Source organism: Vulpes lagopus, chromosome 14, assembly GCF_018345385.1.
Source record: "Vulpes lagopus strain Blue_001 chromosome 14, ASM1834538v1, whole genome shotgun sequence".
NCBI classification, from domain to species: Eukaryota; Metazoa; Chordata; class Mammalia; order Carnivora; family Canidae; genus Vulpes; species Vulpes lagopus.
Window position 1 is genome coordinate 20,535,977 of NC_054837.1, and position 17,459 is coordinate 20,553,435.

At 48.4% G+C, this 17,459-nt stretch overlaps 1 protein-coding gene across 1 annotated transcript in view; it reads left to right on the plus strand.

Annotated features, from left to right (window-relative positions):
• Positions 1–17,459, plus strand: part of GCN1 (GCN1 activator of EIF2AK4) — a 60,216-nt gene that overhangs the window by 13,066 nt on the left and 29,691 nt on the right. Inside the window, exons 6-28 of the mRNA XM_041728682.1 lie at positions 719–817; positions 913–1,047; positions 2,139–2,207; positions 2,326–2,434; positions 3,136–3,210; positions 3,462–3,590; positions 4,122–4,172; positions 4,506–4,604; positions 4,817–4,990; positions 6,237–6,389; positions 7,631–7,723; positions 9,417–9,492; positions 9,644–9,803; positions 10,581–10,770; positions 10,869–10,993; positions 11,755–11,933; positions 12,241–12,334; positions 12,914–13,027; positions 13,120–13,318; positions 14,235–14,390; positions 14,823–15,004; positions 16,117–16,197; positions 16,556–16,699. Of these exons, the coding sequence (XP_041584616.1) occupies positions 719–817; positions 913–1,047; positions 2,139–2,207; positions 2,326–2,434; positions 3,136–3,210; positions 3,462–3,590; positions 4,122–4,172; positions 4,506–4,604; positions 4,817–4,990; positions 6,237–6,389; positions 7,631–7,723; positions 9,417–9,492; positions 9,644–9,803; positions 10,581–10,770; positions 10,869–10,993; positions 11,755–11,933; positions 12,241–12,334; positions 12,914–13,027; positions 13,120–13,318; positions 14,235–14,390; positions 14,823–15,004; positions 16,117–16,197; positions 16,556–16,699 (2,886 nt within the window). The remainder of the gene's footprint in view (positions 1–718; positions 818–912; positions 1,048–2,138; positions 2,208–2,325; positions 2,435–3,135; positions 3,211–3,461; positions 3,591–4,121; positions 4,173–4,505; positions 4,605–4,816; positions 4,991–6,236; positions 6,390–7,630; positions 7,724–9,416; positions 9,493–9,643; positions 9,804–10,580; positions 10,771–10,868; positions 10,994–11,754; positions 11,934–12,240; positions 12,335–12,913; positions 13,028–13,119; positions 13,319–14,234; positions 14,391–14,822; positions 15,005–16,116; positions 16,198–16,555; positions 16,700–17,459) is intronic.

Below are 17,459 nucleotides of genomic sequence, written 5' to 3' on the forward strand. Positions count from 1 at the left end.
TTTATTCATGAGAGACACAGAGAGAGAGAGAGGGAGGTAGAGACACAGGCAGAGGGAGAAGCAGGCTGCATGCAGAGAACTCGACGTGGGACTCGATCCCGGGTCTTCAGGATCAGGCCCTGGCCTGAAGGCGGTGCTAAACCGCTGAGCCACCCAGGCTGCCCATCTCTAGGATTTTTAAGTTGAGCACCGATGATGTGTTTCACTCTGGATCGAACAGTGATCTCCACACAGGCTAGGATCATCCTATTGGATCCCTTCACTTCTATATTTCAAGTGCCTAGTGTAGTGCCTGCCATTTAGTCAATATTCAGCAAGTATTTGTGGAATTAATAAAGGAAGAGTTAAGGCAGGTATGAAACAGGGTGCTTATCCTTTTCCTGAATGGCACTTACTTCACTGGAATTATATATTCATTTGTGTGCTTTATTTTGTGGTATCTTTTTCTCCCTCTGAACTATATAGTGCATGAAAGTAGAGCCTGTGTCCGTCTCTTTCTCCATGTGTTTTCACTGTGTGACTCATAGGTGCTCTGTGTATATTTATTAATAAAGTGCTTGAGTGAAGATGTAATTCTGGGATAGGGCCAAGTGTCGGGGGGTGGAGGGAAGAGGATCGGGCTGGAGTTGAGTGATGAAGGTCTTGGGCAGAGCGTGAGGGCCACGGGACCTCCATTCGCATTTCATGTCCTGACTTGAGCCTCTCCCTGTCCTGACAGGTGGAGGTGCAGTGCCTGCTCCTGGTGGAGGTGCTGGGTGGCTCCCACAGGCACGCCGTGGATGGTGCTGTGAAGAAGCTCAGCAAGCTGTGGAAAGAGGTGACAGGAGGCCTAGAGGGTGGTGGGCATCGCTTCTTTTGTGCCACCCCCGCTGCCATGTGATAATAACACCTGTTTTATACTTTCCTCTTCAGAACCCTGGACTGGTGGAACAGTACTTGTCAGCCATTCTCAGCCTAGAACCCAACCAGAACTATGCAGGCATGCTGGGGCTGCTGGTGCAGTTCTGCACGAGCCACAAGGAGATGGATGTGGTCAACAGACACAAGGCAGGTGGACTTGCTGGGGGCAGAGAGGGGGAGCTTGCTTTGCTCTGGTGGCCCCAGCTTCTGTCCTCATCTGGAGCTTGTTGGTTTTCTCAATATGAAACCCTGGCCTTTTCTCCATGATATCTGAAGTTTTTGGTGTCAGAAAGTTTTCCCTCCAGCTCTGGCTTGGGGAGAATCCTGGCAATTATTGGGATGATAATTTGCCTGTTCATGGAGTGATTTATTCTCCTGCAGGTGAGCAGCTGCCGTGTGCCAAGCACTATGCTAGCTGTTTGGGTTGCAGCAGGGATCCAGGGAGCTGTGATCCCTGCCCTCGGGGAGTTGCATATGAGGAGTCTGCCATCAGACAGATAGTCATCTAATTACAAATGTGATAAGTGCTACAAAGAAAAAGGGCAGGGATCCCTGGGTGGCGCAGCAGTTTGGCGCCTGCCTTTGGCCCAGGGTGCGATCCTGGAGACCCGGGATCGAATCCCACATCAGGCTCCCGGTGCATGGAGCCTGCTTCTCCCTCTGCCTGTGTCTCTGCCTCTCTCTCTCTCCCTCTCTCTCTCTCTCTCTCTGTGACTATCATAAATAATAAATAAAAAATTTTAAAAAAATTAAAAAAAAAAAGAAAGAAAAAGGGCAGGAAGCAGTAATACTGTGTATTGGGGGACCTGACAGAGGCCATGTGTTGGGGGCATAGCTCTTATGAAGGAACTTAAAAGGTGAATAGTATTAGCAAGGTCAGGATGTGAGGAGGGGTATTTTGGGCAGAGAAAGCAGCCCACGAGAAGCTAGGCAGGGGAGGCGATTGGGGCTGGAGAGATGTGAGAGGCGTCCTGGCAGCCAGGCCAAGGACTTTGGACTGAATCCAAGCAGCTCTGGAAAGCTGTGGAAGGTTTTAAAATGATGAGTGGCATGATCATTGGGCCCTCTGTGTGTGACACTGAAATTTGGGCACTGATTTGTATTTTGTTTCTGTATGTATGTATTTTATTTATTTTTTACTGATTTGTAATTTTCAGAGGCACTCCCACAAAAAGGATCTTTTAGGCCAGCGATGAGATGCTCAGAATGTTGGTCTAAATAGTCTTTGTATTCTCTAGAGTGCCCTGCTGGATTTTTATATGAAGAACATCCTGATGAGCAAAGTAAAGCCTCCGAAGTATCTGTTGGTGAGTGAGAGGTGGACCTTAGCTGGACAAGCTAAATCCAATTTAAATTCTGATTCAAAGCTATCCTTTATTCTTCGTTCCCATGAGGTCTGGATGCCTGACTCCTTTCTCTTTGTAGGATAGCTGTGCCTCTCTGCTCCGATACATGTCCCACTCGGAATTTAAGGATCTGATACTGCCCACCATACAGAAGTCCTTACTTAGGAGTCCAGAGAATGTTATTGAAAGTAGGTCACTGCCAGACAGGTTGGTGGAAGGGAGATGCGTTGACTGATGAGCTGCTTCTCTGATACTTGGCAGCAGAAGTGGTGTGGGTGGGGTGAAGTATGTATTCACTTTGTTCCTCATTGGGACCTTGGGAGAGAGAGATCAGGGACCCTTTTGAGAATATGTTGAAAGTCATGGGCCCTTTTGCTAAAAGGACGCACAAAAGTATATCTGCTTAGGATACTGCAAACAATTTTAGAGATCCAAGAACTTTCTGGAAACCAGGTTAAGAACCTCTGCTCTACACAATTTGAACTTGGTGTGGAGGTGGCACTTGAAACTGTAGGAATGGGCAGCCCAGGTGGCTCAGCGATTTAGTGCTGCCTGCAGTCCAGGGCATGATTCGGGAGTCCCAGGATCGAGTCCCACATCAGGCTCCCTGCATGGAGCCTGCTTCTCCCTCTGCCTGTGTCTCTGTCTCTCTGTCTCTCGCTCTCTCTTTCTCTCTGTGTCTCTCATGAATAAATAAAACCTTAAAAAAAAAAAAAGAAAGAAAGAAACTGTAGGAACAAAGGTGTGACCATTCACTTGACCATATGGAGATAAAGAGGGGTCCGGGTTCTTTGTGACCAGACAGCAGGCCTTACAGCATAGGAGTGTAGGGCAGAAATGGGCATTTATATCTGAGACAGACATGTTGTGTACTTTCTGTCCTCCTTAGCTATTTCCAGTCTGCTGGCATCAGTGACTCTGGATCTCAGCCAGTATGCCTTGGACATTGTGAAAGGACTGGCTAGTGAGTACTGTGACCCCTCTCCAGCTCCTAGAGTGGCACCTTGGGTTTTGGTTGTATTTTCCTAATTATTTTAGGAAAAAGGGCAGGGGACAGCTCAGTTTAGAAAGAAACTACATTTGCACAGTTTCTTGAGATCCTTATAAGGAGAACACTTTGCTGGGATGGGAGAATGGGGAACGTGGAAAAGACAGAAATGAAAGCCTGGATGCTCAGTTCTTGGTGGCTTCTGAGCTGCAGCTCTCTGTGTCCAGGTCAGCTGAAGTCCAACAGTCCCCGCCTGATGGATGAAGCCGTGTTGGCGCTGCGGAACCTGGCCCGCCAGTGCAGTGACTCTTCGGCGACAGAAGCCCTGACCAGGCACCTGTTTGCTATCCTTGGCGGTGAGTAAGCCTTCCTGGCCATGGGGATGACTGAGGTGTGGGTGCCGGGACCTGCCTGGGACTCGGGGCTCCAAGTCTGTGTGTGTTGAAGCCGTGTGGCCAAGGGAACACTTGCATTAGGATGTGGACATGTGAAGTGAACAGAAGCATGCGCTGGGCAGTGAAGACAGGGGTGATCTCAGGGTTTTGTTTTGTTTTGTTTTTAATTTAAGTGTGGACGTTATTGTATGTATGAAGGGAAAAGCTAGAGGGAAATACATCAAATTGTTCATAGTGTCTTTGGGTAGTGGGCACGTGGGTTATTTTTAAATATTTTTATGTTTTTTTGTTTCTCAGATTTTCTTTAAGAATTTACTGCTGTTTTAGTCAGAAAAAAAATCTAGTGAATGTTATTTTAAATCCAGCTTCATTAAAGAAAGGCTGCTTCTGGAATCAGAAACTGTGTCTTGGTGTCACACACATGATTAATCATCACCCCCTTGGGAAATGTGGCGGATATGAATTTTGAATCTTTACCATCTCTCCTCTCAGGCTCAGAGGGAAAACTGACTATTGTAGCCCAGAAGATCAGCGTCCTCTCAGGTATAGAATCTCTCCTGGGGGTAGCGGTAAGTGAAGAAGTAGATGAGGTGTAATGTAACTGTTAGGTAAGGCAGGTCCTTCATTGGATTTGGATTCCTGATAGACAGCCCAGCATGGCTCCTAGGACTCTACTGCCTATCTGTGGGCAGGTGGGACTTGTTTGAGTCCAGCGGGAGGCCTGGTTTTTATATAAGTCAGGATCATCTTGAGGACGGATTGAGGGAAAGACACTGATGGCCAGAGGAGAGGCATGGCTGCTAGGGAAGTGGGCCTCGGCAAGAAGAATCTTGTGTTTGTGATTTTGTGCTGAGCAGGAAATCCCCTGCCTTCCAGGGATCGGGAGTGTCAGTCATCATGTGGTGTCTGGGCCTTCTAGTCAAGTCTTGAATGGGACTGTGACTGAGCTGTTCATCCCATTCCTCCAGCAAGAAGGTAACTGTGCAGCATGGGGAGGATGCAGTTTAGACCTGCTCCAACTCATTTTCACATTCAGAGCAGCCATGAACCCCTTCTCACAGCAAAACTCCCCTGAAGCATTACTGCTTCTTCCCCCTTGTACTCCTGCTTGCTATGGGGCACTGCTGGCAGCAGTTGGACGTGGGTCTGAGATGCTAAACTGACCAGACTTCTACTTCTTGCCTTAGTTCACGAAGGCACCTTGGTGCATGCCGTCTCTGTCCTGGCTCTCTGGTGTAACCGGTTTACCACGGAAGTGCCCAAGAAGCTCACCGAATGGTTTAAGAAAGCCTTCAGCCTTAAGACCTCCACCTCTGCAGTGAGGCATGCCTACTTGCAGTGCATGTTGGCCTGCTTCCGAGGTGAGATGCTTCCCCTGCAGGGGTGACTGTGTCTTCTGGTCATTCTCACCATCCCAGGCCTTCCCTTGGTGGCCCAGCTTACTTGGCATCACTTCTCTTTGAGTTTCGGGCAGCATCGGGCTTAGTCATCCATAAAGCCTGGAATCAGTGCGCAATCTTCACAACCGACTCCAGCTTCTCTCCTTTATCAGACCTTTGAGTCACAAAGCTTTATTTGGAGAGGGTCTGGAACTAGATTGTGTCACTGTATTATCTGAGGTCATAGGGAAGTGATTGATTGCAAGAGGCCTGATTCAAAAGGACCAGCTCCATAGAAACTTGACTTTTGACTTACTAAAAACCAACCGCTGCCCTTTCTTTAGGTTGACAAACCTGTCATTTGAGTGTGGGCATCCACCTCTTTCCTAAGCAAAGCTAGAGGAAACTTTCCAATCTGCTTAGGAACTTGATCTCCACCTTTGAGATAGGCTTATACTTCTTTAAAAAAAAGAGAAAAGAAAAGAAAGTACACTTCTGATGAACTGTGTTTAAAGAAACATCTAAGAGAGTCCAGAACTGCTGATTCCACAGAAGGGTATCCCTTCTCTACAGTGCCTGTTTGTCAATTTGCAGTTCTGCTGCATTGATCAATCTTGATTTTTAGATTGAGTTCTAGATAGCAGAGACTTGGTTTAAACTAGGCTCTTCAGTTTGAGATGTTTCTGCTTGATGCTTTTAAAATATACATGATATAAAATAAGCCTTTAAAAATTTTTTGGTTTCAAATCCATGACCTCTTCCAAATGAAATATGTTTACTAGTTAAGAAAACATGGATTTAGCTATAGTTTTAATAGATTTCCAAAATATTTTTTCAGTTATTAAGTGGGTTTAGTTTGTAGGTCAGCAGATTGGTTCTGGTTTTGGAATTTGGATCGGGAACTTGTCAGGTTCTTGGGAAGAGCCCCAGACAGAAATTGGTAGGTGTGCAGTGCCCCTGGCTCTCCCTGAACCAGCTGTTTGGCCTTGGGCATCTTTTTTAACTTCTCTTGGTCTGTTTTCTTACACATCAAATGAACAGCTGGACTATTGGATTTGTAAGGATCCTTCTAGCTGTAACATGTTTGGTTCTAGTTCTCCTACTTCACAGCATTTGACAAGGTGAAGCATTTTAGTCAACCAATTCAGAAGTGAATGGATAACTCCTTTCTTGAGTAAGCTTGTCACCCCTGATAGTGTTTTGTAAGGTGCTAGTCCTCTCTCCACAGGTGACACACTATTGCAGGCCTTGGACTTGCTGCCTCTGCTCATCCAGACAGTGGAGAAGGCAGCCTCCCAAAGCACTCAGGTTCCCATTGTCACCGAAGGGGTCGCTGCAGCCTTGCTGCTCTCGAAGCTTTCTGTGGCTGACTCACAGGCTGGTAAGGGTCTGGACTTGTTCCCCGTGGTAGCAGATGAGGCTTCATTCAGAGTCCCCGGGAGGAGCGTTTTGATGTTTAGAATTTGACAGGATTGGTGTGGTCACTACCACACTGCCTCGGCCATGGTGCCCCTTGTCATCTGCAGGGATGAGCCTCAGGGTCACAGTTGGATGTGGGAATATAGCCAGGGGACTCTTGTCACTGTCCTCCTTTGCTCTGTTGCTCTAGTGCTCTAGGAATGGGGGTTTGTATATAATGCCCAGACTGGCCTGGGTTTAGTATAGTGGGGCATTTTTTAATTGATTATACCTTTCTAGGGAGTAACTTGAAAAGCTTCCCCTTAGCTAATCTTCTAGCACTAAGTTCCCATCTCTGGCTGGTATTACCACTTCCTGTCCAGAAGCAGTCAATATGTAATCAACCAACACCAGGTAGTGTTCTGTGTATATGCCATATTAAGTACTGAACACTCCTTGGACAAGAGTCCTAGTCAGTGCAACCCAAAGAGCTGTCTCTTTCTCTCTGTGGCCACCTGGTATTCTATGTCTGCTTTAGTCATACTCTGCCTGCACATGGACGTGAACTTACTTCCATGGTTGGAAGTGGAGTTCAGCTCTGGTCATGTTTCATCAGGTGCCTTGGCAGGGAGGCAAAGATGAACATGACCAGGCTTTAATTTTAAGCTGCTTTACTCCAGTGGGAGAGAGGAGATGCAAAAATATGTCTGTAGTTATAAGACGATATACGGCCTTAGGGCAGTTTTGAAGGAGGGATTGCTCTTAGTTTATGTGTTGGCTATCACGAAAGGCTTCATGCAGGGAGCATTTGGACGAGGGCCCTGAAGGCTAGGAAGGATTTCACCAACTGGAAGGGAACAGCCCAGGATGCGTTCAGACTAGCGTTCAGGATGGGGAAGGCACCATGTGTGAACATCAAGTATCACAGCCTGCCACCTGGAGTAGGTGGGAATTCCAGGTGGGAAATGCTTGCCTGGTCCCCTGTAGGCAGCAGAGAACCACTGAAAGTTTACATATAGGCAATGATACCGGAAAGATGGCTTAGTTTGCAGGACTGGGAGGGGAGACAGTCTAGGAGTGATGTATACATGCTGGGGGAGCCCTACTGCCTACTACAGAAGAGGGTCTGTCAATGCAGCTGGCCCCAGTATCTTCATGCAGGAGGGGACCAACCGTGATGGGTGGAGTGAGCTATATCAGGGAGTGACCTTTTGTTTCTTGCAGAGGCCAAACTCAGTGGTTTCTGGCAGCTGATTGTAGATGAAAAGAAGCAGATTTTCACTTCTGAGAAATTTTTGCTCATGGCTTCAGAGGATGGTGAGTTACTTAGTTGAACGTACTTGAACTTGAGACTGGGCGTGAGTCCCTCTGGTGGGTCTTCAGAGAGGACCCTTCCTGAGTGCCTGTAACCTTAGCAGTCAGCTCCGCAAAAACCCGGGTCAGAGTACTGCAGTCAGCTATTGTGTCATAGGCTGCTATGGGAATGAACACACATGGAATGCACACGCATTGTGTGGCATGGAAGCTGAGAAGTGGGGGAGTGGGTAGATTTGTGGAAACAGAGCACTAATGGTTGCGGGGCTGCGATGTTAGGTGTAATTATAGCTGATTGGGTAATTGGTGCTGTCTTGGAGGTTTTCTTATATTACAAGACAGCTGAAAAGCTCTGGTGGAGTGTGGCTGGCTGTACTCCCCCACTAGGAGACACAAAACTACTGGTTTCTCTCCTGGCAGAGAAGGAACAGTTGATCTTTAAGTGTATGTTTAAAATTCTAGGTTGCCTTAGGGGTGTCTGCTGCTAATCGGTGATTTGAAAAGTCTTTTGACTCACAAATCACAACATCCTATTAATGAACTAAAACTGTTAGTCACTTCCTGATTTAGAAAAAAAAATTAGTTCTTGTATAGGAAATACAGTCACATAATTCAAAGAATAAAAGATCCAAGAAGGCCTATGTTGAAAATCATACCCCCGCTTTGATCTCTGGCCACCTAGTATCCCTGGCCATGGATAACCAGTTGTATTAGCTTCTGTGTATCCTTAGTATTTTATAATTCATACCAGCAGATAATTTTTTGTGTTAGTTCTTTACCTTTTTTTACACAAATGGTAATATGCCTGCTATATGCATTGTAGACTTGGCAATCATTCTACTTCAGTATGCATATGTCCTCATCTTTTTTTTTTTGGAACTGCATAGTAATTTTAAATTAATTAGAATAAAGTGTATGTTTTTCATTAGTCCAAAATACATTGTCAGCAAAAAAGGAACTTCAGATGAGCTGTAATTTTACATGCAGTGTTAATCACATGTACATTTTAGTGTTCATTCTTCAGGACTTTCCAGTTCTTTTTGGATGTATTCTATATATGTTTTTTAAGATTTTACTTATTTATTTGAGAAGGAGTGTGCACGCATGGGGTGAGAGCAGAGGGAGAGGGAGAGAGAGAGAGAAGCTCCAGCAGACTCCCTGCTGGGTGCGGAGCTCTAGATGGGGCTTGACCTCATGACCCTGAGATCACGATCTGAGCCAAACGCTTAACCGGCTGAGCCACCCAGGTGCTCTAGATGTGTTCTATGATTTAAAAACCCTTCCAGGGGGATCCCTGGGTGGCTCAGCAGTTTAGTGCCTGCCTTTGGCCCAGGGCACGATCCTGGAGTCCTGGGATCGAGTCCCACGTCGGGCTCCCAGCATGGAGCCTGCTTCTCCCTCCTCCTGTGTCTCTGCCTCTCTCTCTATGTCTATTATAAATAAATAAAATGAAATAAATAAATCTTTAAAAAAAAATAAAAACACTTCCAGGGCAGCCCTTGCAGCTTAGCAGTTTAGTGCCTTCAGTCTGGGGTGTGACCCGGGATTGAGTCCCATGTAGGCTCCCTGCATGGAGCCTACTTCTCCCTCTGCCTGTGTCTCTTCCTCTCTCTCTTTGTGTCTCTCATGAATAAATAAATAAAAATCTTTTAAAAAAATAACTAAAAACACTTCCACTGTTTGTCTCCCTTCCTAGCTCTGTGTACCGTGTTACAGTTGACGGAGAGGCTTTTCCTTGACCACCCACATAGATTCACAGGCAACAAAGTTCAGTACGTGAAATTTGTTTACCTTTCCTCTTGGGTCAAGTGGGGCAAACCATGGCAAAGGCCTACGAAATAGTGGTGTGTGCAGGGTGGGAGGGCTGGCTGTGGAGAGCCCCACGCTCACCCTCCCCAGGATGCTGTATTCTTGTGCTTGCAGGCAGTACTACCGGGCTCTGGTGGCCGTGCTCCTGAGCCGCACCTGGCGCGTGCGCAGACAAGCCCAGCACACAGTCCGGAAGCTGCTGTCCTCTCTTGGGGGCTTTAAACTGGCGTTCGGGCTTCTGGAGGAGCTGAAGGCTGTCCTCAGTTCTCATAAGGTGAGGGTATCTGGGGTCCAGTACTAGGGCTTGCTGACACGGTTAGCTAATCACCCCAGTTATATTGAGGGAGTTTGGCTGGTCTCTTCCTGGGCTATTCTCACTCAGATATGTGATGCCGGAATCTTCTGCCCTGCCCTTGAGCTCTGATAACATCTTGTTTCACAGAATTCCTTTTTTTTCCCCCCTGAGGTGCTTTTCTTTCTTCCCATGTGTTGTGACATGTAGTTCAACCTTTTTATTCTTGAGTAATGAAATAACACTTTGTTTTTGAAGCACTTAATGATTTTTAGAGCATTTGCTACCCATTCTTTCCTTTGTTTTTTTTTTCACCTTGCTATTAAAAGGCAGATAGACTAAATACACTTACTCTATATGAGTTGTCCAGGGTTCTGGCAGCTGAAATGACTTGGCAGGGGTCTCCCAGTTAGTGGGTGGCAGAAGTGACCCCAAAGACCTTGTCCCTTTTCATTGTTCCCTAATTGCTCTTGAGGGATGTGGGCCAGTGACAGACTTGTGGTCTCTGACTGGGTCTCCTGGACCAGCTTCTGTGGCTGCTTTTCCCCCCATGGGCTTCTTAGGTACCAAGTCACATGTGTTTCCTCCTTCCAGGCACATCTCCCAGCCTGTGGGGAGCCAGGCATCAGCCTCCACTCTAGTGGGAGCTCCCGAGAACAGCATGTGTGAAAGGCAGCTGTGTTCCTGGCATCTGTGTCCCTTGTGTCCCCAGCTAGCACAGGGCTCTGCACAGCAGTCTCATGAGTTGTTTCCTTATAGGTGCTACCCTTAGAGGCTCTGGTGACAGATGCTGGGGAGGTAACTGAGGCAGGCAGGGCCTACATACCCCCAAGGGTCCTGCAGGAAGCTCTTTGTGTCATCTCCGGGGTGCCAGGACTGGAGGGTGACGTCACCAACACCGAGCAGCTGGCCCAGGAGATGCTGATCATCTCACACCACCCATCATTAGGTTTGTGCCAGGGGCACTTGCAGGAGGGCTGGGGACTCTATTGGGCAGGATAAGGGCAGGCCAGGCAAGAGGCCTCAAATTGCTCCACTTCCCTGCAGTGGCAGTGCAGTCAGGACTCTGGCCAGCACTCCTTACCAGGATGAAGATTGACCTGGAAGCTTTCATCACCAGGCACCTGGATCAGATCATCCCTAGGATCACCACACAGAGTCCCCTGAACCAGGTGACTGGCATGTGACTAATTTTGGCCTCAGGTTCAGAGTGTCAGAGGGAGGCTTCAGTGAAATAGGTGCAGGTGTTGTAAAATGTGGTCTTGGAACTCTTGGGTTGCAAGTGACAGAAAATGCAAAGTGGTTTAAGCATTCCTGCTGCTTCTGACTGCTGAGTCACAGGGTATGACTGGCCCCCATGATGCTGGCTATAGAACGCTATAGGTGGTGTCTCTCTTGCTTTCCTTCTCTTTGTCTCTGGCATCTGTGTCTCCTCTCTGCTCTCCGTGAGGGGGCTCTATTCTCCAGCAGTCTCCTCCTCTCTGGTAGTGGGACAGCTGACACTTCCAGGCTTACAGCTCGTACCCCACCCATCAGCTGCAGTGGAAAAAGCTTGCATTTTCCAGTCATTTCAACTGGCATGGGGGCTCACTACCCTCATTGACCTGGCTTGGGCCCTGTGCTATTTCTGAGCCTGTCCTTTTGGTCAAAGTCACATGCCTACCTCCGGAAGAGGTAGGAGCAGTTCCACCTGCATCACAGAGATTGAGAGTAGAGGGGTAGTATGAAACCCAGTCAGGATGCTGGTGCCACAAGCTGGGAAATGCTTGGGAAGAAGGCAGGCACACACTGCAGCTGTCTACTCTGGCGGGCAGTGCTCAGAATAAGCAGGGGCAAGAAGAGCAGCCTGTAGCTGGGAGCATTAGGCATGGTAGGACCCCTCTCCAGTGCCAGCCTGTGGCATACCCCGACTGAGTTGGTGTTTGTCTGACAGTCTTCCATGAATGCCATGGGCTCCCTCTCCATCCTGTCCCCGGATCGGGTCCTCCCACAGCTCATTAGCACCATCACTGCTTCCGTCCAGAACCCTGCGCTCCGCCAGGTGACACGGGAAGAGTTTGCCATTATGCAGACCCCTGCCGGGGAGCTGTATGACAAATCTATTATCCAGAGGTGAGTTCCCATTCGTGGATTCAGTTGCCCTAAGCCTTGGTTTTCTTACCTGTAAGAGAAAGAGGTGTCTTTTATAGGGTTAAGGAATAAATGTTTTAAGAAGTAAATCAAATCGCTTATTCGTTATCGGACAAGTATTGCTCTGTTCCAGACACATGCTTAAGCCTGGGACACAAGAGCACGTCAAGTATCTAGCACTTTGCTGGTGCATGCAACTTCAAAGCCAGCTGAGGTTTCACTGCTGGCAGGAGACAGGAGGACCTATTGGCTGTTTGGAGCTGGCTGATCACCTGCTTTGATGTTTCAGTGCCCAGCAGGACAGTATAAAGAAGGCCAACATGAAGCGAGAGAATAAAGCTTATTCCTTCAAGGAGCAGATCATCGAGCTGGAGCTCAAGGAGGTGAGTGCAAAGAAGGGTGACGTGAGGTAGCTGCTGAGCTTGGTGGCCTCAGCCTGGCGACTTTCTGTGCTTCGTGTATACAGTTCCCTGGGGTCATCTTGAGGTCCATGCATACTCTTCTGACCCCTCCATCAGTCCTGGGTTCCCCTACCAATGGAGGTGCTCAGTAAATTCTTGTTGAATGAATGAGTGATTTCTTGGCCTTTTCCAGGCTGCAGCTTATACTGGGGGAGAGCATCTGTTGGAGGGAGGCTAAGGTTTAGATTCTGAAGCCGCATGATTAGCATACCATTTCCAGCACATTGAGGGACTTCTCATTTTTCTCACATATAAAAGGCTCTTCTTGCCTTTGTCAATTGAGAATCCAGTAAGAAATTACTTCTCTACTGCTGTCTCCATCCTCTGGAAACCAGGTGGCTGTGGACTCTGTGGGAGGTCGGGGAGGCCATATGGTGGTTTGTAGGCCCAGGTCATAGACTTACAGCCGGCTTGGTGCCAATTGGACTGATCTTGCCCTGCTCTGTGGTAGGCAGGGAGGTCTATTCTGGGAGATGGAATTGGTTTGCTCGTTGCCTTTAGGAAATAAAGAAGAAGAAAGGCATAAAAGAGGAAGTGCAGCTGACCAGTAAGCAGAAGGAGATGCTGCAGGCCCAGCTGGACAAGGAGGCGCAGATCCGGAGGCGGCTGCAAGAGGTGAGGGGCTGCTGCCACCACAGGCTGAGCTTGCTCCTCACTGTCTGGAGCAGGCCCTGCTGACCTACCTACCGGGCCAACTCTGCTTGCAGCTGGACGGTGAGCTGGAGGCGGCGTTGGGCCTGCTGGACACCATCCTGGCCAAGAACCCATCTGGCCTGACCCAGTATATCCCAGTTTTGGTCGACTCTTTCCTGCCTTTGTTGAAATCTCCCCTGGCTGCTCCCAGGATCAAGAACCCTTTCCTGTCCTTGGCTGCCTGCGTCATGCCCCCTAGGCTCAAGGCTTTGGGTCAGTTCTTGTTTGCTGGTTTTGGGCATGGCCCTGGGCAGGTTGGGAGGAGGGGCAGGAGGTGCACCTGAGTGCTTATGGGGAGTAGGGAGTGGTCTAGGCATCGACTTCTGTGCCCATCTGGAAGCAGTCTTGGAACCCCAGGCTGCAGATCCCTAGGAGCCACATAGAGCTGCCTCCACCCTCATGTTTCACATCTGCTGTGCCTTCACTCTGAGTACGAAGTTTTAGATACTAATCAGTGTGATCTGTTTGTAAGTTTTCAAACTAAGGAGTCAGAAATTAAGTGGTAATGGGGTTGGTTTGGTACCATGTGGCCAGTTGGTGCAGCCCAGAGCTCCTGAGCAGCCCCACCTCAGTGATGGGAGGTCCCTGTGGCCCTTAGCGTTTGGTTAACTACGGAGATACACAGACCAAGTGGGGCAGCCGGGCACTGCGATGGCCTCACTTTGGTGGGGTAATGGCCTTAAGCAGACTTCATAGCTTGAAGGGTATGTTCCTAGGTATGAGGCTAGAATCTGAGAACAGTTCAGAGTGGAAAAATTAGTTGGTACTTATGGAGCCTTCTGAAACTGTTACTGACTGGCTGGGCTTATTACATGGAAGATGGGAGCTCCAGGTGACAAGTAGAGCTTATACCCTTAGCTAAACAACCCTGGGTGGCTCATACTTTTAACTTCTTAGCATAAGGACAGTTCCTGCCTGCCTACCTGCACCCTTCCCCCCCCCCCCCCCCCCAATGCTGTCATGAAGATGAAATGAGATACTAGGTTGAGGACGTTTTGGCATAGCAGAATTAATTCCTTTAAGTCAGAGAGATGAGGCATCTCTGCTTGGGGGTCCCTGGTTTGTACCCAGGCCAGAGTCTGTGTCCTTGCATTGGTCATCCCCTTTGGGTTCCTTCTCTTGGACACAGGCACTTTGGTGAGCCATGTGACTCTACGCTTGCTGAAGCCAGAGTGTGCCCTGGATAAGTCATGGTGCCAGGAAGAGCTGTCGGTGGCTGTGAAGAGGGCGGTGACCCTGCTGCATAGCCACACCATCACCAGCAGGGTGGGGAAGGGTGAGCCAGGTAAGGAACAGGGCAAGTAAAGGCAGTGTGTGTGCTCATTCAAGCCTGTGAGTCTCAGTGTCCCCCCAGGGCTTTCTGAGGCTGTGGCCTTGGGCAAGTCACTTCTGTTCCTGGCCTTCATTTCCTCCTCTGAAAAAGGTTGGGAGGATGGTGGAATTTCTGAGTCTTGGTATTCTGAGTCACTGTGGCCCCCACTGAGAGTTTGCTTCTCACTGGGATCTACCTGTGTCTTTTAATTCTCTCCTCCTGGAACTGAGCAGTGTTTGGGGTAGGAGTAAGATTCAGAGCTGGGCTGCTGGCTATTGTCCCTGTTATCATACTTTGTGTTCCTGGGCGTCAGAAAGGGTCTCCAGCCTCCTTCACCCCTGACCCCACTCAGGCTGCAGCTTCTGTAGATGCCTGCAAGATTGTGTCTGCTTCTTGCCCTCACAGATGCTGCGCCCCTGTCTGCGCCAGCCTTCTCCTTAGTGTTCCCATTTTTAAAGATGGTGCTGACTGAGCTGCCCCACCATAGCGAGGAAGAGGAGGAGCGCATGGCCCAGATTCTTCAGATCCTCACCATCCATGCCCAGCTGAGGGCCTCACCCAGCCACCCCCCTGGGCGTGTGGACGAGGTTGGCAGAGGAGCTCGGCTCCACCCTTGGTTTGAGTGGGGTCAGGGAGGCAGGGGCCCTCCATACTTCCTGGACCATCAGCATTTCTGGCAGGGTAGTGGAGTGTGTGCATGTATTTATAGCAGCAGCCATTGGTAAGGAGAACCCAGATGTTCTCTTTGGTGTAGCACTCATGGCCTCAAAGCAGCTTACAGGTTTCCTGAGAGTTTCTGACCTAGAGACATTGAATGATTTTAAATCAATTTATTGTGTTAGTTTGTTTTGTTTTGTTTTTCTAACTCAGAAGATAATAGTGATCACTCTTCCTTTGACTTGCTTGTGGTTATGGGATTGGACCTCATTCACTGAAGGATTTCCTTCTTAATAGATTGTGTTCTGAAAATGTGCCAAATTCGTGCATGTGTTTAAAAATTCTATGAACATGAAAGCAGGGGGAAAAAAAGGAAATATTGCTCCACATAGTAAGGCATAGGTGGATTGCCCTGCTTCTTTCATATGACTGTATATTCTGGTTTCCTCTCATGCTTCATAGACTGTGTAGGGCTCTATGCTCTGAGTATACCATGTTTTACTTAATAAGTCTTTACCTATTGATAGGCATTTTAAAATTGTTTCCAACTTCTCCCTAATTTGAACAGCACTGTGCTGTGCGTCCTTGTCCACACATGCCCCACTGTGCACCCATGTGAGCACTCTACAGGACACATTCTTGGGTGTGGAGTTACTAGATTATGGAGCATGTTCTGAACTCACCAAGAGTTCCTGTCTCTCCATACCTAATGCAGCCTCAGATAGTAATTAATCTTGCCAACGAAAGGGAAAAGGATAGTATCCCGTCTTATTTTGTTTCTCTCCTACTTTCAAGGTAAGTATCCCTGTGTTTAGGGGCCATCTGTATTTCACTGTCTGTGAGTTTCAAATATGTTTCAGAATGTACTTGTTCAGAGTCCCTCCCTGAAGCTGGTGCGGCTAACTGGAATTGGCTCCCATGGAGTTAGTGGTTAGCCTGACAGGGTTCCCTTGCGGGTGAGAGGATGCTGCTGCTCATGCTGCCAGGCGTTGTTACATACCTCCCAGAGCCTCACCCTGACTTATGTGCTGTTCTCTTTTAGAATGGCCCGGAGCTGCTGCCTCGAGTGGCCATGCTGCGCCTTCTGACTTGGGTGATCGGGACGGGCTCCCCCCGCCTGCAGGTGATCTGGTTTTCAGCTGGCTATTGCTGCGCCTGAGTTTGTGAGCTTGATCTCTGGTCCTAGCACTTGGTGGTGTTGAGTCCTTGTTATCTTTCTCAGCCCTCACTTTTGTATTTGAGCTAAAGGGCTGCTTTTGAGAGAGCCAGCCTGGACATTCTCAGCTAGTGAGGGGTTTTGCTTGGGACCTGCCACTGTCCTGGGCTGGAGCAGGGGGCTTGTCTCCACTAGGGCTTCAGGGTGGGCATTCTCAGTTCAGATCCCTCTCTGGGTTCTTCCATCCATCACCCAGCCCCATGTCTGGCCCCATAAAAGTAAATAATTTGGTGAACTGAGCTTAGCGCATCAATGTCCTCCTTAGGTTCTGGCTTCAGACACCCTGACCACCCTGTGTGCCAGCAGCAGTGGCGAGGATGGCTGTGCCTTCGCAGAGCAGGAGGAGGTAGATGTGCTGCTCTGTGCCTTGCAGTCCCCTTGTGCCAGCGTGCGGGACACTGCGCTCCGGGTGCGTTCCCCCTCTCTTGCATGACCACTGTGGTATTCCTCTTCCCTCAGTGCAGGTGTTTGAACTGTATAAGACATTCCTTCAAATGATAGAGGAGATGTCTCACATTTGCTCTTGTGTATCCTGGAGACAAAGGGAAGAAGTCATGGAGTGGGTCAGGATCATTCTAGGAAGGGGGATGATGAAGCAGTTGTCACAACGTATCACTGGCTATTTTTTAATTTACCTTGGAAGACTTTATGTGATTTTTTTTTTTTTTTAGAGGGAGTGGGTGGGGTAGAGGCCGAGGGAGGGAGAGGGGGAGAGAGAATCTTAAGCAGTCTCCATGCTCAGCCCAGAGTCGAGCACAAGGCTCGATCTCACCACCCTGAGATCATGGCCTGAGCCAAAATCAGGAGTTGGCTATTTAACCAACTGAGCCACGCAGGTGCCCTGGCTTCACTAGTTTTCTAAAATGAATGTGGTCTCTTGGTACTTTTATAGATAGATCAATGATCAACTAAGAGGATTAGTTTGTTTTTTCGACCTATCACCTTATACTTGGCTTTTCTTAGTGCTTTTGGATCAAAAAAGCATACTCTCCTTGAAGTATGAGACAGGGCTTCCCAAATGCCTGTCTGCAGCCCCATGCTATTGATCTGTGACAGAGTTTTCACTGGCTCTTGGCAAAGTGTGGAAAACAATAGCAATGTGAATTTTTCTTGAAGACCAAGGGAATGTCCTTTTTCTGAGGTTTTGTCTTACACATTGAAAGTTTTTA